This window comes from Bos indicus x Bos taurus, chromosome 23 (assembly GCF_003369695.1).
Source record: "Bos indicus x Bos taurus breed Angus x Brahman F1 hybrid chromosome 23, Bos_hybrid_MaternalHap_v2.0, whole genome shotgun sequence".
NCBI classification, from domain to species: domain Eukaryota; kingdom Metazoa; phylum Chordata; class Mammalia; order Artiodactyla; family Bovidae; genus Bos; species Bos indicus x Bos taurus.
In genome coordinates this window covers 1349831-1373190 of record NC_040098.1, presented here as the reverse complement: position 1 = coordinate 1373190, position 23360 = coordinate 1349831, and the positions used below count along the sequence as shown (strand labels likewise).

Genomic DNA, 23360 nt, shown 5'->3' with positions numbered 1-23360 from the left:
ATCATTTTGCCTTTTCATACTGTTCATGGGGTTCTCAAGGCAAGAATACTGAAGTGGTTTGTCATTCCCTTCTCCAGTGGACCACATCCCGTCAGACCTCTCCACCATTGCCCACCCATCTTGGGTGGCCCCACACAACATGGCTTGGTTTCACTGAGTTAAACAAGGCTGTGGTCCGTGTGATATGCTTGACTAGTTTTCTGTGATTAAGGTTTCATTGTGTCTGCCCTCTGATGCCCTCTCCCAACACCTACCATCTTACTTGGGTTTCTCTTACCTTGGACGTGGAGTATCGCTTCATGGCTGCTCCTTACCTTGGACAAGGGGTATCCCCTTACGGCCACCCCTCCTGACCTTGAACGTGGAGTAGCTCCTCTCAGCCCTCCTGTGCCTGTGCTGCCGCCGCTCTTAACAAATCTCTATTCACTTTTGTTTTTTCTGGAAAAATGGCACATTCTTATTTGAGTTCATAACTTCTTTAAACATTTTTTTAAAGCAGCAAGGATTACCAATAATTGGGCTTTTTCTGGTTTTTCCTCATAATGCTATAATACATATGCTTATAGCCTGCCATGTAGGTTTTACTGGTGATAGTATAAAATGAGCCATCAGCTTTCTATCAAACAGTACTTTTTTCTTACACATTCTGCTCTTCCAGTGAACTAATAGTCTATATTTGAGATTTTTTTTTTTTTTTGTCATAACAATCCCTGAGGTAGGCAGTGATTTAGAGTAAGTCTGCTTCTATGTAATAATTTAGAGACAAGTTCCTTATATGCTGCAGTGAAAGACTTCCTAGGTATTAACTTTATTTCCATGGTAAATGCTAGATCATATTTTTTAGTGCATTCTACCATCTGAGGAGGTGACTGCACAGTAACAAGATGAGGAGCTTGCTCTTCATTTGGAAATGACCTCAAAGTTAACACCCTTATTTTCGTGCATATCCCATGTTTCCTGACACAGTCACAAGGGCATTTCTTGCTTCTAGATTGGTTGAGAGTGTATTTCATTCACTGTGTGGCCATTTGTTCATGTAAAATATTTTCTTATGGAAGCAATGAGAAGTAATATTTGGATAAGTAAAAGCATGAACTCTGTAAGAGTCCATTATGATTGTTATCTATTATTCTCCCATTATTTTGCATTATCCATTATTTTCAACTTCCCAGCTGGTGCTAATGGTAAAGAACCCATCTGCCAATAGGAGACATAAGAGACATAGGTTTGATCCCTGGGTTTGGAAGATCCCCTGGAATAAGGCATGGTAACCCTTTCCACTATTCTTGCAAGGTGAATCCCATGGACAGAGGGATGGAACAAAGGTCTGAGTTTTGAAAGTTAAAATTCCCTCTTTGTGTAAATATGTCATTTATGTTAGACAATAACTCAGCTTCTTGTCATGGTCTCTCTTAGTCATGTTCCTTTTCCATCTTAGCTTGGTCAATTAAAATTAAACTGAAATCCATTCAAAAACAAATTACCACCGCTAGATAGTCATGACTGCCACTTCTTGATAATCCTGGAAATCAGTGTAAACTCTCAGGACTTTGCTACACATATATGTGGGTTCTCAATTGGGTTGCATCATTTCTAAGAAGATAAACATCCAGCCACCAGCCTTAGATTTCTACAATCTCAAGTCTTAGAAGTATGCAGAGAAAACTTATTACTGTAAGTTTTTTTTTTTCCTTAGAGAGTCTGTATATAATTATCCTGCCAATGAAGATGAAGTTATCTTTCTCTTTTCCAGCTACATTACACTAAAATGAATTATTCCATATCAATTGCTTCCCAGAAATATAAAATTGACAGAACTTCCATCTATCTTTCTTTTCACCTCTAATATATAGACATTTCTTTTTCCCTTCTCATTCCTTACTATTGATGAAGTCTCAAGTATTTTATAAAATTAGGCCTATGGGATTGTCTTGAGGGATAAAGACAACCAAATAATTTTAGGTCTTCCTGTCTTCCTTCCAACCTAACCCTTTGGCAATTTATCACACACCTTCCACCCTTATACAATTTGGTATTTGATATTAAGCCCTTTTATTGTTACCCTTTTATATACTTGATAAGAATTCATAATTGTGATAGAATTTATAAATTTATACATAAAATTATATATGTGAATATACATATAAATTTTATGTACATAAGCATAAATTTATTCAGGCAGAAATCTTTAGATGAAGGAGCTGGGGTGAAAAAATATAGTGTACCAAAAATATTGTGGATTTTTACGTATAATACACATTAATTATCCAAATATTAAGTTAGTTTAAATATTTTCCACTTTTTGTATAGTATTTTTAAAAATTATAACTTGGTTACATTATGCTAAGCATCTAGCAAAATATTAAATGAGAGGAAATAGCTTATATATGTGAGAAACCTATGGACCTATGCTGTGAAAAAGTTGGAGAGGAGTATAATTTCAGTGTATGAAAGTGAAGATGAAATTTATGTATATTTCTTAAGCTAATTGCATTAAAGGTTATACACAACTGACCAGATTGTCATTTTCTGTAGCACTTTTTCTTGGAAATAGACCTTTCATAATTCTTCTCTTGAAGTCCATACTTGTGTTTTAGAGGACATTTGATTTATATAAGTGGAGGATAGAGATTTTTTATAAAGTACTAATGTGGGATGAGAAAATTATAGCACTCATTGTCAATAACCTGTATTGTTCTTACTGAATATTCTTTTTTTTTATTTTTTATTTTTTTAAAATATTATTTTATTTTTAAACTTTACATAATTGTATTAGTTTTGCCAAATATCAAAATGAATCCGCCACAGGTTACTGAATATTCTTGTTAGAATTGTATTATTCAGTGAATATTATTCTATTATTATTTATGTTCAAATATGTGTTTTATGTCTAGAGACTCTTGGGATATTACCTTAGTACACATTTTGATTTCAAATTCCATATAAGTTTTAGGGTTGATTCCTCCCAAATACAGTAACATTGATTACTGTCTAAATCTATTGCAGTGTTCCTGAATACTATGACTATGGTCATGGAGTAAGTGAGGATGCCTATGACAGCTACGGTAAGACCTTTTCTTTACTAAAACTGAAATCAAAACATTCATCAGTCACTGACAACTCAGAAATTACTTCTATCTTTCTAACCCCAGTTTTTTTTAGAAGTCCAGGTCACACTAATTTATGTAATTACAGGATGAGATTTTACCTAAAGAGCCAGAAAATTGGACAGATTAATTTTTATCAAAATTCCAAAAGCAATTAACCACAATCATAGATAATTTTCAACAGCAACAATGAACATTCTGGATAGTGTCTTTCTTAAATGTTTCACTGTTTCCATTGTCTGACTCATTGATATGACAACAATGTTTTGTCTTTCTGTTACCATAAAGTTCATTAGAATAATACATGGTTAAAAGATTTATAAACTTTTAAGGACAGAAATTGTAACTTTCAAGTTATTTTTATTGCATGTAGTTCCTGAAAGTGCCAAATAATGATTGATTAATAAGAATTAATAGTAAGCGTATCAGTCTATAAATTAATTTCAAAACTACATAATTTAATTTAAAACCCATTTGAAGTTAATTGTACTTCAACTCAGTAATATTATTGAGTGCCTATGATATATCAATACAGTTCATTACTTTAGAAGTATAGTTTATGGTTCCTGAAAATATATATGCAGTATCACCAGTTGACTGCCTTGAAAAAATAGCATTCACTTAAATACTCCCAGTCCTAGATTTTTATTAAAATATTATGAAGACCAATCTGTTCCTCTTTATGAGAAGCAGTAAAAGAAATGATGAATGTGGCCTGTGTTTGGGGCTCCATGTAATGAAGGTGTAGTACTCCATTGGGACAGGGAAGGAAGTGTTCAGACATTGGGAGAAAGTGCACCCTCCTCAGAACAGAGGCATCAAATCAACTCACTTCTCTGGTGACTATCATAAGGTCAATTCAGAAACAGGAGCCACCATCATAATGATTTCTATCCAAAAATTGAGTTTGTCCTTTGAGCACAAAGATATTGTCAGGCTTTAGGAATATGATGGTGTACACAATAGACATTGTCCCTCCCTGGTTCTTACTGTCTACTTTTGAGAAACGTATTCCTACATTTAAAAATTGTGCCAGACTATAAATCATGGGATGAAGTAGAAGACCAGAAATCATTACTCATGCAACAAATACTTAATTAATGGCTAACACATGCACGCCATTGACCTCAATCCTGGAGATACTTCAGTGAACAATCTTTTAAAGCTTACATTCTAAGTAGAAGATACATTATTATTTATGGATCACTTTTTCAAATGGAATTTTTATTTATAAAATACAGTAATTGCTTTTCACATGTGGCACATAAATTTGAGGAAGAATCATCACCTGTGAGATTTAGTTTACAAAATTATATGCTCTGAAGAAAATGGCAAGGATGAAATTGATGATATGTGACTGCATATTTGGTAACAGGATGGGAGTTTATTTAGATTGTATCACTTTTTCTATAAATATTTTCTTTCTGTAAGCATTGCATTTTATTCTCATATTTCTTTATTCTCATTTTATTTTTTATTGCAGTATAGTTGATCTACAATGTTTTATTAATTTCAGGTGTAGAGCAAAGTGGATCAGTTACACATACACATATATCCACTCTTTTTTTTAAAGATTCTTTGCCCATGCAGGCTATCTATTTCTATTTCTCAGTTATTTACATTTAAAATGTTAATACATGTAAATAAGGCAATAGGGAAAATGTGTGAATATAAATAATTACTTCTCAGACCTTCTGATGGAGCTGCAGGAGCCATCGTCAGGAGGTCTGGGCTCACTTCTGAAACCTATTCTGTTCTTTCATGTTTGTTTAGCTCTTCTGCTGCAGCCAAGTCTAGAGATAGACTTTATCATTTTATAAGCCACCCTGCTCATAAACACTAGATTTCATTCTGAATAAATTAGAATTTACCAACAAGCGATTCTCTGCATACAGAAAGCAATTGATAATAATAATAATAATAAAATACTTCTTAAGTGATGAGGAAAATGTAGAAAATTGTTTGGCTTATCTGGACACACTAAGAAAGATTTGAGTCAGGAATTTGTATATAATAACTTTTATTACCTAATATTTCAGCCAAATTGGCCATATTCTTAATGTTGAAAGATTAAACACATTTATGGCCAAAAGAAGACTTCTCTTTAGGATCTTGACTTTTTCTTTGGCCACCAACTTCTTTTGCCATTTTCTGACATTGTTGAGCAAATGTTAGTTCAAAAATACACTTCACATTCAAGATAATTTGACTCGCTGTTTGTAAATGTTGATGTATCAACCCTTTATGCATGCTGACTTAGGAAGTGTTTCTTGATTTTCATGTCAGAAGGGTAATTATTCTGACAGAATTTGTTTCTTTTGTTGGAGTCTGGAGATAACATTCCAGAGACAGTAACCAATGCACTGCAATGCTTTTCCATGATTTAGTTCATAGAAAACAATGAAGTACAGAAAGGAGGCTACTCACAAATCAGGATTCCAGCATCTCAGTGCCCCTTCCACCATCCCATTATCCACTCACTATAACCCATCTCTGCTGCACTGGGCCACAGAATGCAGTTTGGAACTATGAACAAAAGTGCCTGTGTTTTACACATTGCACATGTGAAATTAATTACATATTATTAGAAAAATTTTGCCACAGATGTTAAGAAGTGTAAGTAGATACATAGGTATGACTAACCTAAAAATAAGTTATTTTTATTACTCTAAAAATAATATGTATACACTATAGAAAATTTAGGTTAAAAAAGGAAACTTAAATTATACTCATTTATTTATTCATTCTTTACTGTTTGTTATATGTTTCACTGATTTTTAAATCCATCATGATACATATCTTATTTAAAAAAAAAACAAAATATAGACTGCTTTCTAAAGCTTCTTATAAGATTTTCCTATCATAAAAGTTTCTTTTAGTTCTGCATTTGACAAAATGTAAAATTTAATATATATTCATATGTACTGTTATAATTATCTATGAACATATAGATTTGAAACAGGATGCTCCTTTTGTATAACCAGGAAATAAAGAAACTGCTTCCCATATGAGTCGGTTGGTAAAGAATCTGCCTGCAATGCAGGACACCCGGGTTTGATGACTGGGTGGGAAGATCCCCTGGCAACCCACTCAAGTATACTTGTCTGGAGAATTCCATGGATAGAGGAGCCCAGCGGGCTACAGTTCATGGGGTCACAAAGAGTCAGACATGAGTGATTAAGTTCAGTTCAGTTCAATTCAGTTGCTCAGTCGTGTCCAACTCATTGTGACGCCATGAACCTCCCTGTCCTTGAACCTCCCAGCACGCCAGGCCTCCCTGTCCATCACCAACTCCCAGAGTCCACCCAAACCCACATTCATCGAGTCAGTGATGCCATCCAACCATCTCATCCTCTCTTGTCCCCTTCTCCTCCTGCCCTCAATCTTTCCCAGCATCAGGGTCTTTTCAAATGAGTCAGCTCTTCGCATCAGGTGGCCAAAGTATTGGAGTTTCAGCTTCAGCATAAGTCCTTCCAATGAACACCCAGGACTGATCTCCTTTAGGATGCACTGGTTGGATTTCCTTGCAGTCCAAGGGACACTCAAGAGTCTTCTCCAACACCACAGTTCAAAAGCATCAATACTTCCGTGCTCAGCTTTCTTTATAATCCAACTCTCACATCCATATATGACCACTGGAAAAACGATAGCCTTTACTAGATGGACCTTTGTTGGCAAAGTAATGTCTCTGCTTTTTAATATGCTGTCTAGGTTGGTTATAACTTTCCTTCCAAGGAGTAAGCATCTTTTAATTTCATGGCTGCAATCACCATCCAGAGTGATTTTGGAGCCTAGAAAAATAAAGTCAGCCACTGTTTCCATTGTTTCCCCATCTATTTCCCATGAAGTGATGGGACCAGATGCAATGATCTTAGTTTTCTGAATGTTGAGCTTTAAGCCAACTTTTTCACTCTCCTCTTTCACTTTCACTTTTTTGTTCTTCTTTACTTTCTGCCATAAGAGTGGTGACATCTGCATATCTTAGGTTATTGATATTCCTCCCAGGAATCTTGATTCCAGCTTGTGCTTCCTCCAGCCCAGGATTTCTCATGATGTACTCTGCATATAAGTTAAATAAGCAGGGTGGCAATATACAGCCTTGACATACTCATTTTCCTATTTGGCACCAGTCTGTTGTTCCATGTCCAGTTCTAACTGTTGTTTCCTGACCTGCATACAGGTTTCTCAAGAGGCAGGTCAGGGGGTCTGGTATTCCCATCTCTCAGAATTTTCCACAGTTTATTGTGATCCACACAGTCAAAGGCTCTGGCATACTCAGTAAAGCAGAAATAGATGTTTTTCTGGAACTCTCTTGCTTTTTCCATGATCCAGTGAATGTTGGCAATTTGATCTCTGGTTCCTCTGCCTTTTCTAAAACCAACCTGAACATGTGGAAGTTCATGGTTCATGTATTGCTGAAGCCTGGCTTGGAGAATTTTAAGCATTACTTTACTAGCATGTGAAATGAGTGCAATTGTGTGGTAGTTTGAGCATTCTTTGGCATTGCCTTTCTTTGGGATTGGAATGAAACTGACTTTTCCAGTCCTGTGGCCACTGCTGAGTTTTCCAAATTTGCTGGCATATTGAGTGCAGCACTTTCACAGCATTGTCTTTCAGGATTTGAAGTAGCTCAACTGGAATTCCATCACTTCCACTAGCTTTGTTTGTAGTGATGGTTCCTACGGCCCACTTGACTTCACATTCCAGGATGTCTGGCTCTAGGAGAGTGATCACACCATTGTGATTATCTGGGTCTTAAGATCTTTTTTGTACAGTTCTTCCGTGGATTCTTGCCATGTCTTCTTAATATCTTCTGCTTCTGTTAGGTCCCTACCATTTCTGTCCTTAGTGAGCCCATCTTTGCATGAAATGTTCCCTTGGTATCTCTAATATCCTTGATGAGATCTCTAGTCTTTCCCATTCTATTGTTTTCCTCTGTTTCTTTGCATTGATCACTGAGGAAGGCTGTCTTATCTTTCCTTGCTCTTCTTTTGAACTCCGCATTCAAATGGGTATATCTTTCCTTTTCTCCTTTGCTTTTTGCTTCTCTTCCTTTCGCAGCTATTTGTAAGCCTTCCCCAGACAGCCATTTTGCTTTTTTGCAGTTCTTTTTTTGCAAATGGTCTTGATTCCTGCCTCCTGTACAATATCACAAACTTCCATCCATAGTTCATCAGGCACTCTGTCTATCACATCTAGTCCCTTAAATCTATTTCTCATTTCTGCTGTATAGTCATAAGGGATTTGATTTAGGTCATACCTGAATGGTATAGTGGTTTTGTCAACTTCTTCAATTTCAGTCTGAATTTGGTAAGGCACTGATGATCCGAGCTACAGTCACCTCTCCTGGTCTTGTTTTTGCTGACTATATAGAGCTTCTCCATCTTTGGCTGCAAAGAATGTAATCAATCTGATTTCAGTGTCAACCATCTGGTGATGTCCATGTGTAGAGTCTTCTCTTTTGTTGTTGAAACAGGGTGTTTGCTATGACCAGCGCATTTTCTTGGCAAAACTCTATTAGCCCTTGCCCTGCTTCATTCCATATTCCAAGGCCAAATTCGCCTGTTACTCCAGGTGTTTCTTGACTTCCTACTTTTGCATTCCAGTCCCCTATAATGAAAAGGACATCTTTTTTGGGTGTTAGTTCTAGAGGGTTTTGTAGGTCTTCATAGAATTGTTCTTTTTAAAGAAACTGTTTGTATGTCAATGTATATAGTCATGAGATTTATATTTGGGGAGTGTTCATGTTCCCATACCCTATACAGACAATTGAAAAAGGATAGTCAAATGATGAGAAATAGTAAGTGTTGAGCATCATAAATTTGGAGGCTAATTAAATTAATATGCATTAGACTCACTGATTTTAGTATTAGATTATTATGAAAAGTGAGCTTTCAGTTCTGCTTCTTGTTCCATAGGTTGCTCATCTTGCCGTGTCCAAATGGACAGATGATAACATTTAAATATGCATGTGGACACATGATTTGAGGACCCATTCATATAAATTATAGATTGATGCATTTCATTAATTTTCTATACCTCACATGTTACCAAGTATCCACTTATAGCTTATGTGTAATGAACTATGTGCAGTCTTTTAAATTAATAACATCTACTTCGAAGTGTAAACTTTGCATCTCTGTTTATCCACTTATATTTTGAATTACTAATTCCTCTCTGTTACATTTTGGTTGTATCATGGATACAGATCTCTATTTTTATAAAATAAAGAACTCCCAATTCTCAGTTTCCTGGCAACACCTAGACTTGAACAATGGTGTGAGGAGACTCACAACCAGCTGCCCCAGACCCTCCTCTTCATCTCAGGATTGAGTTGCAAGAGAGGAACAGGGAATGCTACCCAGGATGATTGGATCCTGCATTAAAAGATTCATGGATGGAATCTCTTATTCAGGATTCCTTCCAAAATATTTCAAGATTAACCAGTGGAAGCAGAAATCTAGTCACTGAGTATGACACTTCACTCTGAATCTTTACATATCATATTTCATATATCACCAGATTGAAATTGTATTTGTCTCTTTTGGGCTCATATTTCATGTTGAAGTGACAAATATGCTGACTTTTGTGAATATCATGTATCCTTTTAGGCTTCACTGCAATTAAATTATTCAAGATATTTTTCTAAAATTTAATTTGGATATTAAACTATTTTCTTACAATGATGTAAATATTTAATATTTTAAATAAATATTAATATTAAATATACAATTCTATTTAATATAGAAATATAATATTTAATAATCTACTTATATTTAATAACCATCAATGAATTAATTATTATTAAACATTTCATTGATGCTAAATTATTGTCAAATTAATATTTAAATGGTAAATTTATAATAACTTGAACTTATTTTTGGCACATGACTATTTGAATTACAGAAATCACAAAACAGTTTTTACAGTTTTAAAATATTTCCTAGTTTATTAGAGTCCATTATAATTACTTTGGATAAGTCTAAATAGCTCATAATTCAATAAGGGCGCATTTTGAATAGAGACAATGTATCAGCTTGTCTTACGAGTACGTTATGTAATCAATACCCTCTAAACTGAGATTGTTAGCTAAGAATGGCAGTAACATTCTCTTCTCAGAGAAGAGAGCCGTTTGTTAAAATGTGTCTAATGTACAAACTGAACAATTAATTATGGATCTATTTCATAGTGGAACTTTAGATGACGGCTGTATGGAAACATGGAGGGTAATACTAACACACTGTCTTGAAATGAATGAAAGCAAAAATTTGTGTGCCCTATTCTAGGACATTTGAGTGCCTCACTTCAAGCTGATTGCAGAACACAAATGCATTCATTTTGTGTCAAGGAGCTGAATGAACCCTGTTTCAATTAAGCTGTGAAAACAGCAAAGGAAAATGAAGCTACTTGGCAAACATACTGCCATGTGATTCATGAGCAATCACTGTTCATTTGCAATATTAAATAAAAATAGAAATTTGAGGAAATTGATTCTACAAATAAAGATGAGTTTTCTTAATATAAGCAAGAATGTATCAGTAATTTTTAAAAGTAATGTATACAAAATATTGTAGGATTTATTAATATTGATGTTATTGAGAAATATTGAGAAAATGTCACTGTGATATATCGAATTTTACTTTTAATACAGATTATTAAACTTTATTTTCTTTTTTTTAAATTTTTTTAAACTTTATTTTCAACTAAAGAAGAACTAAATAAATTGTGCTTCTAAAGTATTTTTAAAATCCAGTTGTAAAATTAACTTAAGTATTAGTTGCCCAGTTGTGTTTGACCTTTTCAAGACCTTGGGCTGTAGCCCACCAGGCTCCTCTGTCCACAGAATTCTCTAGGCAAGAATAACAGAGTGAGTAGCCCTTCCCTTCTCCAGGGGGATCTTCCCAACCCAGAGATCAAACCCGGGTCTCCTGCATTATAGGTGGATCCTTTACCATCTGAGCCATCAGAGAATTTAAGGAGAAGCTAGTTTTCTGTCCCTTACTATTTCAGAGGTTGCAATGAAATGGATATCTAAACCAACTATCCTAGTAATAAATGCAGACTATGTTGCCTAGGAAGAAACAGCCAAAATGAGCATGGCATCACTACTTCACTGCTTGCATTACTCATTTTAAGGTAGATATGCTTACAATGGTTTCAATTTTGTTTTGAATCCTGAACTCCTGAATTCAACAGTTTTAGAAACACTGGAACATGTGTTTCAGTATTTTAGATCAGAGATTCTTAACCTTAATTTTACATTTTAAAACCAGCTGGTGAAGTTTGAAAAAAATACCAGTGTCCAGTTACCATCCCAGTAGAGCTTTATCAAAATATTTTAAGTTGAGAAATGGTCCTTGGTTAAGTTTGCTGGGTGGTCTTCCTGGATGTTAAGGTTGATAATAAGTTTTAGGTGGGTATATGGGAGCATTCTGATGTGACTCACAGTCTTAATATGAAGGGTCAAAACTGTGTCAGCCATATACATTCTTGAAGGTAATACAATTTTTATACAGGCTACTTTTAGAACACTGAGTATTTTATAAGTGAACATTGTGTTATGGAACTGGGCATTTTAAAATTTATTTTAATAATGAAAAATCAAATTTAGTCCCTTTTTGAGCAAATTTAGTCCCTTTTTGAAGAAGTATGTTTAAACAGTTAAATTAAAAGTTAATTTTGTCTAAAATTCACTCAGTCAAAAGTCCACCTATAGCAAAGTAATGCTCAAAATTCTCCAAGCGAGGCTTCAACAGTACATGAACTGAGAACCTCAAGATGTTCAAGCTGGATTTAGAAAAGGCACAGGAACTCAGGCCAAGTTCCCAAGATGCACTGGATCAAAGAAAAAGCAAGAGAATTCTATAAAAACATCTAATTCTGCTTTACTGATTATGCTAGCTTCTTGGACTGTGTATATCACAATAACTGTGGAAAATTCTTAGAGAGATGGGAATACCAGATTGCCTCAACTGCCTCCTGAGAAACCTGTATGCAGGTCAAGAAGCAACAGTTAGAACCAGACATGTAACAACACACTGGTTCCAAACTGGGAAAGGAGTAAATCAAGGCTGTATATTGTCACCCTGCTTATTTAACATATACACAGAGCACATCATGTGAAATGCCAGGATGGATGAAGTACAAACTGGAATCAAGATTTCTGTGGAAAATATCAATAACCTCAGATATGCAGATGATATCACCCTCATGGCAGAAAGCAAAGAGGAACTGAAGAGCCTCTTGATGAAAGTGTAAGAGGAGAGTGAAAAAGCTGGCTTACCACTCAACATTCATAACATAAAGATCATGGCGTTTGGTCCCATCACTTCATGGCAAATAGATGGGGAAACAATGGAAACAGTGACAGACTTCATTTTCTTGGACTCCAAAATCACTGCAGATATTGACTGCAGTCATGAATTTGAAAGACGCTTGTTCCTTGGAAGAATAGCTATGACAAACCTAGTGAAGTGAAGTGAAGTGAAGTTGCTCAGTGGTGTCTGACTCTTTTGCAACCCCATGGACTGTAGCCTACCAGGCTCGTCACTCCATGGGATTTTCCAGGCAAGAACACTTGAGTGAGTTGTCATTTCCTTCTCCAGGGAATCTTCCCAACCCAGGGATCGAACCCAGATCTCCCTCATTGTAGGGAAATGCTTTACCGTCTGCAGCATATTAAAAGGCAGTCAAGGTTAGTCAAGGTTTTTCCAGTAGTCAGGTATGGATGTGAGAGTTGGACCATAGAGAAAGCTGAGCGCTGAACAATTGATGCTTTTGAACTATGGTGTTGGAGAAGATTATTGAGAGTCCCTTGGACTGCAAGAAGATCAAACCAATCAATTAGAAAGGAAATCAATCCTGAATATTCATTGGAAGGACTGATGCTGAAACTCCAATACTTTGGCCACCTGATGCAAAGAATTGACTCATTGGAAAAGACCCTGGTGTTGGGAAAGATTGAAGGCAGGAGGAGAAGGGGATGATCAAGGATGAGATGGTTGGATGGCATCACTGAATCAATGGACAAGAGTTTGAGCAAACTCTGGGGGATGGTGAAGGCAGGAGAGGAAGCCTGGCATGGTGCAGTCCATGGGTTCACAAAGAGTTGGATACGACTGAGTGACTGAACCACAACAACCATCAGGAAACTTACACAAGCCTCTTTTATAGCCTCATCCACCAATCCTTCAGCCTTTAGAACTGATACCACAATCACAGAAAGTAGATAAAATGGAATGGTAGAGGAATATGTCTAAGATGAAGAAACACGATGAAACCCCAGTAAAACAAGTAAACGAAGTTGAGATAGGCAACCCTCCAAAAATTGTATAATAATAATGAAGATGATACAGAATCTTGGGGAAAAAATGCAGGCAAGCATTGAGAAGATGTAATAAATGTTTAACAAACACATAGAAGAACTAAAAAGCAAATAGAGATGAACAATATAATAACTGAATTGAAAAATACAATAGAAGTAATGAAAGAAGAATAACAGAGGAAGAAGAACAGATAAGTGATTTTGAAGACAGAATGGTAGAAATCACTGCTGCAAAACAGAATAAAGGAAAAACATTTAAAAGGAATGAAGGCAGTCTAAGAAACCTCTGGGACAACATTAAACATACCAACATTCAGATTATAGGGATCCTAGAAGGAGAAGAGAGAAAGGACCCAAGAAAATATTTGAAGAGATAATCGCTGAAAACTTCCCTAACATGGAAAAGGAAACTGTCTCCTACACCCAGGAAGCATAGGGAAAACCAGGCAGGATAAACTCAAGAAGGAACATGCCAAGACAAAAGTAATCAAATTGACAAAAATAAAATTCAAATTAAAAGTATTAAAAGCACCAATATAAAAGCAACAAGTAATATACAAAGAAACTCCCATGAGATTATCAGCTAATTTCACAGCAGGAATTCTGCAGATCAGAGGGAGTGACAGATATGGTCAATATGATAAAGGGAAAAAAATATAATCAAGAATATTCTACCCAGCAAGGCTCTCATTTAGAATTGACAAAGAAATCAAAAGCTTCACAGATAAGCATAAGGTAAGAGAATTCAGCACCACTAGACCAGCTTTTCAATAAATGCTAAAGGAGATTCTCTAGGCAGGAAAGAGGACAGCAAATTAAAATGACTTTGTACGTATAGAGACTGCTATATCAAATCTCATGAGAACAGCAAACCCCAAAACTACAGTGGATACAAGCAAACAAACAAAAATAATAAAGAAAAAGCAACCTAAATACAACATTGAAGATGGTCATCACATCACAAGAGAAGAGAATAAGGAAGAAGAAAAAAAAAATGACCTACAGAAACAAACCCAAAACAATTAAGAAAATGCATATAGGACATCTATATTGATAATTATTTTTAATTAAATGGATTAAAATCTCCAACCAAAAGACAAAGACTTGCTGAATGGATACTAAAACAAGACCTGTATATATGCTGTATACACAAGATGCACTTCAGACATAGGGATACATATAGACAGAAAGTAAAGAGGATGATAAAAGATATTCCATGTAAATAGAAATCTAAAGAAAGTTGGAGTGACAATACCCAAAACAGATAAAATAGACTTTAAAATGAAGACTGCTATAAGATAAACAGAGGGACATTACATAATGATCAAGGGATACTAAAAGAAGATTTATCAATTGCAAATATATATGCACCCAACATAGAACCTCAATACATAAGGCAAATACTAAAAGCCATATAAGGAGAAATTGACAGTAACACAGTAATAGTAGGAGACATTTGTTGACTCTTTGTGACCCCAGGGACTGCAGCACTCCTCATTATCTTCCAGAGTTTGCCCAATGGGAGACATTGACACCTCACTTACATCAATGGACAGAACATCCAGATAGAAAATTAATAAGGAAACATAGGGTTAAATGACAACATTACAACAGATGGACTTAATTGATATTTATATAGCATTCCATTCAAAAGCAGCAGAATATATATTTTCTCCTGTGTACATGGAATATTCTCCAGTAGTGATCACATGCTGGGCCACAAAATGAGCCTCAGTAAATTTAAGAAAACTGAAATCCTATCAAACACCACAATGCTTTTCCAACCACAATAATTCCAACCACCACAAATAAACTACAAGGGAAAAAAAATTGCATAAAACACACAAAAAGTGGAGGTTAAATAATATGCTACTAAACAACCAATGGATCGCTGAAGAAGTCAAGGAAAATTAAAAAAAAAAATGCCTAGAGACAAATGAAAACAAAAAACACAATGATCCAAAACCTATGGGATGCAAAACTCAGCAGTTCTAAGAGGGAAGCTATTATAATAGCAGTACAATCTTACCTCAGGAAACAAATAAACAAAATCTAACCTTACACCTGAAACAACTATAGAAAGAACAATAAAACCTAAAGCTAGTAAAAGGGAAAAAAATCAGAAAAATCAAAGTAAAATTAAACGAAATAAATATGAAGAAAACAATAGCAAAGATCAATGAAATGAAAATCTGGTTCTTTGAAAAGATAAAAAAAATATTATTAAACTTTTAGCTAGACTCATAAAAAAAGGGAAAGAACTCAATTCAATAAAATTAGAAAGGAAAAATTACAACAGACTCCACACAAATACAGATGAGTACAATAGACTACTTCAAGAAACTGTATGTAAATAAAACGAACAACTTTGGAGAAATGAGCAAACTCTTAGAAAGGTACAATCACCCAAGATTGAAATGGATAGAAATAGAAAATATAAAAAGACTAACCACAAGTACTGAAGTATAAATTTTAATTTTAAAATTCTCAAAAAAAAAAAAAAAAAGTTCCAGAATCTTCACAGCCAAATTCAATCAAACATTTTGGGAAGAGCTAACATCTATCCTTCTGAAACTATTTAAAAAAAACAAAAACAAAATAAACCTCAGAGGAAGGAAAACATTTATACTCATTCTAAGAGACCACCATTACACTGATACCAAAATCAGAAAAAGATACACAACAAAAGAAAATTATAGACTAATATCATTGATGAACTAGATAGGACAACCCTCAACAAAATACTAGTAATCTGAATCCCACAATATATTAAAAAGATCATACACCATGATGAGGTCTGGGGTGAAGAATTTTTCAACATTCTCAAAAATCAATCCATGTGATACACAACATCAACAATTTAAAGAATAGAAATCATAGGATTATGTCAAGAGATGCATATAAATCTTTGGACAAATTTCAACACCCATGTATGATAATAACTCTCCAGAAAGTAGGCATAGAAGGAACCTACATTAAAATAATAAAGGTCATAGAGACAAAGCTACAGAAGACATTACTCTCAATGGTGAAAAGCAAAAAGCATTTCCTCTAAGGTCAGAAAGAAGACCAGGATGCTTACTCTTATCACTTTTATTCAACATAGTTTTGGAAGCCCTAGCCATGGAAATCAGAGAGGAAAAAATAAATAAAAAGAATCCAAATATAAAAAGAAGAAATTATATGTCGCTGTTTGCAGATGACATGATACTATACATAAAAAATCCTAAAGGGGCTATCAGTAACTACTAGACCTCATCAATGTATTTGGTAACTTTGCAGGGTACAAATTTAATACCCAAAACTGTTGCATTTCTAACATACTAACAATATGATAGTTAAGATAAAAGATAAAGATAAAAAGATAAGAAAGAAATTCAAGAAACAATCCCATTTACCTTTTTACCAAAAAATAAAATAAATACCTAGGAATCAGTTCAATTCAATCACTTAGTCATGTAAAGCTCTTTGCAACCCCATGGACTTCATGCAGCACTCCAGGCTTTCCTGTCCATCACCAACTCCTGAAGCTTGCTCAAACTCATGTCCATTGAATCAGTGATGCCATCCAATGATCTCATCCTCTGTTGTCCCCTTCTCTCCCTCCTTCAATCTTTTCCAGAGTCAGTTCTTCACATCAGATGGTCAAAGTATTGTAGCTTCAGCTTCAGCATCAGTCCTTCCAGTGAAAATTCAGGACTGATTTCCTTTAGGACTGACTGGTTTGATGTCCTTGCAGTCCAAGGGACTCTCAAGAGTCTTCCCCAACACCACAATTCAAAAGCATCAATTCTTTGGTGTTCAGCTTCCTTTATTGTCCAACTCTCACATGCACACACTGCAGTCCATGGGGTTGCTAAGAGTCGGACACGACTGAGCTACTTCACTTTCACTCATTGGAGAAGGAAATGGCAACCCATTCCAGTGTTCTTGCCTGGAGAATCCCAGGGATGGGGGAGCCTGGTGGGCTGCCATCTTTGGGGTCACACAGAGTCGGACACGACTGAAGCAACTTAGCAGCAGCAGCAGCGCATCCATACATGACTACTGGGAAAATCATAGCTTTGACTAGACAGACCTCTGTTTGCAAAGTAATGTCGCTGCTTTTAATATGCTGTCTAGGTTGGTCATAGCTTTTCTTCCAAGGAACAAGCATCTTTTAATCTCATGGCCGCAGTCACCATCTGCAGTGATATTGGAGCCCAAGAAAATAAAGTCTGTCACTGTTTCTGTTTCCCCACTTATTTTCCATGAAGTTATGGGACTGGATGCCATGATCTTTTTTTTTTTTTTTTTTCATTTTATTTTTAAACTTTACATAATTGTATTAGTTTTGCCAAATATCAAAATGAATCCATCACACGTATACATGTGCTCCCCATGATCTTTTTTTGAATGTTGAGTATTAAGCCAGCTTTTTCACTTTTCTCTTTCACTTTCATCAAGAAGCTCTTCAGTTCCTTTTCACTTTCTGCCATCAGGGTGGTGTCATCTGCATATCTGAGGTTATTGATATTTTCCCCAGCAATCTTGATTCCAGCTTGTGCTTTATCCGGCCAAGCATTTCACATGATGTGCTCTGCGTATAAGTTAAATAATCAGGGTGACAATATACCGCCTTGATGTACTCCTTTTCCAATTTGGAACCAGTCTGTTGTTCCATGTCCAGTTCTAACTGTTGCTTCTAGACCTGCATACAGATTTCTTAGGAGGCAGGTAAGGTGGTCTGGTATTCCCATTTCTTTAAGAATTTTCCAGAGTTTGTTGTATACACAAAGGCTTTGGCATATTCAATAAAGCAGAAGTAGATGTTTTTCTGGGACTCTCTTGCTTTTCTATAATTCACCAGATATTGGCAGTTTGATCTCTATTTCCCCTGCCTTTTCTAAATCTGCCATTTCTAAATAAATGCATATTTAGGAATAAGCATGCCTAAAGAGACAATTTTATTGTACTCTGAAACAATTTTATTGTACTCTGAAACAATAATATGTTGATGAAAGAAATTAAATATTACACAAACAAATGAAAAGATATACCATGTTCTCCAATTGAAAGGATTCAGTTCAGTTCAGTTCAGTTCAGTCACTCAATCATGTCTGACTCTTTGCGACCCCATGAATTGCAGCACGCCAGGCCTCCCTGTCCATCACCAACTCCTGGAGTTCACTCAAACTCACGTCCATCGAGTCGGTGATGCCATCTAGCCATCTCATCCTCTGTTGTCCCCTTCTCCTCGTGCCCCCAATCCCTCCCAACATCAGAGTCTTTTCCAGTGATACAACTCTTCATACGAGGTGGCCAAAGTACTGGAGTTTCAGCTTTACCATCATTCCTTCTAAAGAACACCCAGGACTGATCTCCTTTATTTTTTTTTAATTTTATTTTTTAACTTTACAATATTGTATTGGTATTGCTATATATAGAAATGAATCTGCCACAGGTATACATGTGTCCCCCATCCTGAACCCTCCTCCCTCCTCCCTCCCAATACCATCCCTCTGGGTCGTCCCAGTGCACCAGCCCCAAGCATCCAGTATCGTGCATCAAACCTGGACTGGCGACTCGTTTCATATATGATATTATACATATTTCAATGCCATTCTCCCAAATCATCCCACCCTCTCCCTCTCCCACAGAGTCCAAAAGACTGTTCTATACATCAGTGTCTCTTTTGCTGTCTCGTACACAGGGTTATTGTTACCATCTTTCTAAATCTCATATATATGCATTAGTATACTGTATTGGTGTTTTTCTTTCTGGCATACTTCACTCTGTATAATAGGCTCAAGTTTCATCCACCTCATTAGAACTGATTCAAATGTATTCTTTTTAATGGCTGAGTAAAACTCCATTGTGTATATGTACCACTACTTTCTCATCCATTCATCTGCTGATGGACATCTAGGTTGCTTCCATGTCCTGGCTATTATAAACAGTGCTGCAATGAACATTGTGGTACACGTGTCTCTTTCCCTTCTGGTTTCCTCAGTGTGTATGCCCAGCAGTGGGATTGCTGGATCATAAGGCAGTTCTATTTCCAGTTTTTTAAGGAATCTCCACACTGTTCTCCATAGTGGCTGTACTAGTTTGCATCCCCACCAACAGTGTAAGAGGGTTCCCTTTTCTCCACACCCTCTCCAGCATTTATTGCTTGTAGACTTTTGGATCGCAGCCATTCTGACTGGCATGAAAGAGTACCTCGTAGTGGTTTTGATTTGCATTTCTCTGATGAGTGATGTTGAGTATCTTGTCATGTGTTTGTTAACCATCTGTATGTCTTCTTTGGAGAAGTGTCTATTTAGTTCTTTGGCCCATTTTTTGTTGGGTCATTTATTTTTCTGGAATTGAGCTGTAGGAGTTGCTTGGGTATTTTTGAGATTAGTTGTTTGTCAGTTGCTTCATTTGCTATTATTTTCTCCCATTCTGAAGGCTGTCTTTTCACCTTGCTTATAGTTTCCTTTGTTGTGCAGAAGCTTTTAAGTTTAATTAGGTCCCATTTGTTTATTTTTGCTTTTATTTCCAATATTCTAGGAGGTGGGTCATAGAGGATCCTGCTGTGATTTATGTCAGAGAGTGTTTTGCCTGTGTTCTCCTCTAGAAGTTTTATAGTTTCTGGTCTTTAATCCATTTTGATCTTATGTTTAGATCTTTAATCCATTTTGAGTTTGTTTTGGTGTATGGTGTTAGAAAGTGTTCTGGCTTCATTCTTTTACAAGTGGTTGACCAGTTTTCCCAGCACCACTTGTTAAAGAGATTGTCTTTAATCCATTGTATATTCTTGCCTAAGGTGTCCATTTGTGCGTGGATTTATCTCTGGGCTTTCTATTTTGTTCCATTGATCTATATTTCTGTCTTTGTGCCAATACCATACTGTCTTGATGACTGTAGCTTTGTAGTAGAGCCTGAAGTCAGGCAAGTTGATTCCTCCAGTTCCATTCTTCTTTCTCAAGATTGCTTTGGCTTTTCGCGGTTTTTTGTATTTCCATACCAATTGTGAAATTATTTGTTCTAGCTCTGTGAAGAATACCTTTGGTAGCTTGATAGGGATTGCATTGAATCTATAAATTGCTTTGGGTAGTATACTCATTTTCACTATATTGATTCTTCCAATCCATGAACATGGCATATTTCTCCACCTAATAGTGTCAAGTCAAATAAATAACCAAACTCTACACCTAAAGCAACTAGAAAAGGAAGAAATGAAGAACCCCAGGGTTAGTAGAAGGAAAGAAATCTTAAAAATTAGGGCAGAAATAAATGCTAAAGAAACAAAAGAGACCATAGCAAAAAATCAACAAAGCCAAAAGCTGGTTCTTTGAAAGGATAAATAAAATTGACAAACCATTAGCCAGACTCATCAAGAAACAAAGGGAGAAAAACCAAATCAATAAAATTAGAATGAAAATGGAGAGATCACAACAGATAACACACAAATACAAAGGATCAGAAGAGACTACTATCAGCATTTATATGCCAATAAAATGGACAACAGGGAAGAAATGGACAAATTCTTAGAAAAGTACAACTTTCCAAAACTGGGCCAGGAAGAAATAGAAAATCTTAGCAGACGCATCACAAGCATGGAAATTGAAACTGTAACCAGAAATCTTCCAGCAAACAAAAGCCTAGGTCCAGACGGCTTCACAGCTGAATTCTACCAAAAATTTAGGGAAGAGCTAACACCTATCCTGCTCAAACTCTTCCAGAAAATTGCAGAGGAAGGTAAACTTCCAAACTCATTCTATGAGGCCACCATCACCCTAATACCAAAACCTGACAAAGATCCCACAAAAAAAGAAAACTACAGGCCAATATCACTGATGAACATAGATGCAAAAATCCTTAACAAAATTCTAGCAATCAGAATCCAACAACACATTAAAAAGTTCATACACCATGACCAAGTGGGCTTGATCCCAGGGATACAAGGATTCTTCAATATCCGCAAATCAATCAATGTAATACACCACATTAACAAATTGAAAAATAAAAACCATATGATTATCTCAATAGATGCAGAGAAAGCCCTTGACAAAATTCAACATCCATTTATGATAAAAACTCTCCAGAAAGCAGGAATAGAAGGAACATACCTCAACATAATAAAAGCTATATATGACAAACCCACAGCAAACATTGTCCTCAATGGTGAAAAATTGAAAGCATTTCCTCTAAAGTCAGGAACAAGACAAGAGTGCCCACTTTCACCATTACTATTCAACATAGTTTTGGAAGTTTTGGCCACAGCAATCAGAGCAGAAAAAGAAATAAAAGGAATCCAAGTTGGAAAAGAAGAAGTAAAACTCACTGTTTGCAGATGACATGATCCTCTATATAGAAAATCCTAAAGACTCCACCAGAAAATTACTAGAACTAATCAATGAATATAGTAGAGTTGCAGGATATATAATCAACACACAGAAATCCCTTGCATTCCTATACACTAATAATGAGAAAATAGAGAAATTAAGGAAAAAATTCCATTCACCATTGCAAGGAAAAGAATAAAATACTTAGGAATATATCTCCCTAAAAGACTGATCTCCTTTAGAATGGACTGGCTGGATCTCCTTGCAGTCCAAGGGACTATCAAGAGTCTTCTTGATTAGTACTGTCAAAATGACTATACTACCCAAAGCCATCTACAGATGCAATGCAATCCCAATCAAATTGCCAGTGCCATTTTTCATAGAACTAGAGACAAAATTTAATGTGTATGGAGAGAAAAGAAACCCCAAATACCCAAAGAAATCTTGAGAAAGGAAAATAGAGCTGGAGGAATCAGACTCTCTGACTTCAGACTATACTACAATGCTATAGTCATCAAAACAGTATGTTGTTGGCACAAAAATGGAAATATAGATGAATAGAACAGGAGAAGCTCAGAAATAATCCCATGCACCTATGGTCAAAGAATCTATGATGATGAAGCCAAGACTATATAATGGGAAAAGGACATTCTCTTCAATAAATGGTGCTGATAAAACTGGACAACTATGCAGAAAAAAATTGAAATTATAGTATTCTTTAACACCATACACAAAAATAAACTCAAAATGGATTAAAAATCTAATATGAAACCGGACATAATAAAACTCTTAGATGAAAATATAGGTAGAACAGTCTCTGACATGAGTCACAGGATCAAGATAAAGATTCATCTCTCAGAGTAATAGAAATAAAAGCAAAGCAAATAGGACTTAATTAAACACACAAGCTTTAATACAGAAAAGGAAACCATAAACAAAGCAAAAAGACAACCCACAGAATGGGAGAAAATATTTGCAAACATTGTGACCAACAAGGAATTAGTTTCTAACATGCACAAGCAGCTCATGAGACTTACCATCATCAAAACAAACAACCTAATCAAAGAATGGGCTGAAGATTTAAACAGACATTTCTCCAAAGAAGACATATAGATAGCCAAGAGGCACATGAAAAGATGTTCAACACTGCTAATTATTAGAGAAATGCAAATCAAACTAAGAGATATCACCTCACACCTGTCAGAATGGCTGTCATCAAAAGATCCACAAACAATAAATGCTGGACAAGGTGTGGAGAAATGGAAACCCTCCTACACTGTTCATGGGAATATGAATTGGGTTGGCCACTATGGAAAACAGTGTGGAGGCTCCTTAAGAAACTAAAAATAGAGCTACCATGTGCTGCACTGTGCTTAGTCGCTCAGTTGTGTTCAACTCTTTGTGACCCCATGGACTGTAGCCCTCCAGGCTCTTCTGTCCACAGGTTTCTCCAGGCAAGATACTGGAGAGGGTTGCCATGCTCTCCTCCATGGGATCTTCCCAACCCAGGGGTCGAATCCGGGTCTCCCACATTGCTTGCAGATTCTTTACCATCTGAGCCACCAGGGAAGCCCAAGAATACTGGAGTGAGTAACCTAACCCTTCTCCAGGGGGTCT

At 35.9% G+C, this 23360-nt stretch overlaps 1 protein-coding gene across 12 annotated transcripts in view; it reads left to right on the top strand.

Moving 5' to 3' along the window:
• Positions 1-23360, top strand: part of KHDRBS2 (KH RNA binding domain containing, signal transduction associated 2) — a 768231-nt gene that overhangs the window by 651106 nt on the left and 93765 nt on the right. For all 12 annotated transcript variants that reach the window (XR_003508070.1, XR_003508065.1, XR_003508069.1 and 9 more), the window contains exon 8: positions 3007-3065. Coding sequence is in view for 7 of the 12 variants with exons in the window: in XM_027524587.1 (XP_027380388.1) it covers positions 3007-3065 (59 nt within the window). In the remaining 5 variants the exon portion in view is untranslated. The remainder of the gene's footprint in view (positions 1-3006; positions 3066-23360) is intronic.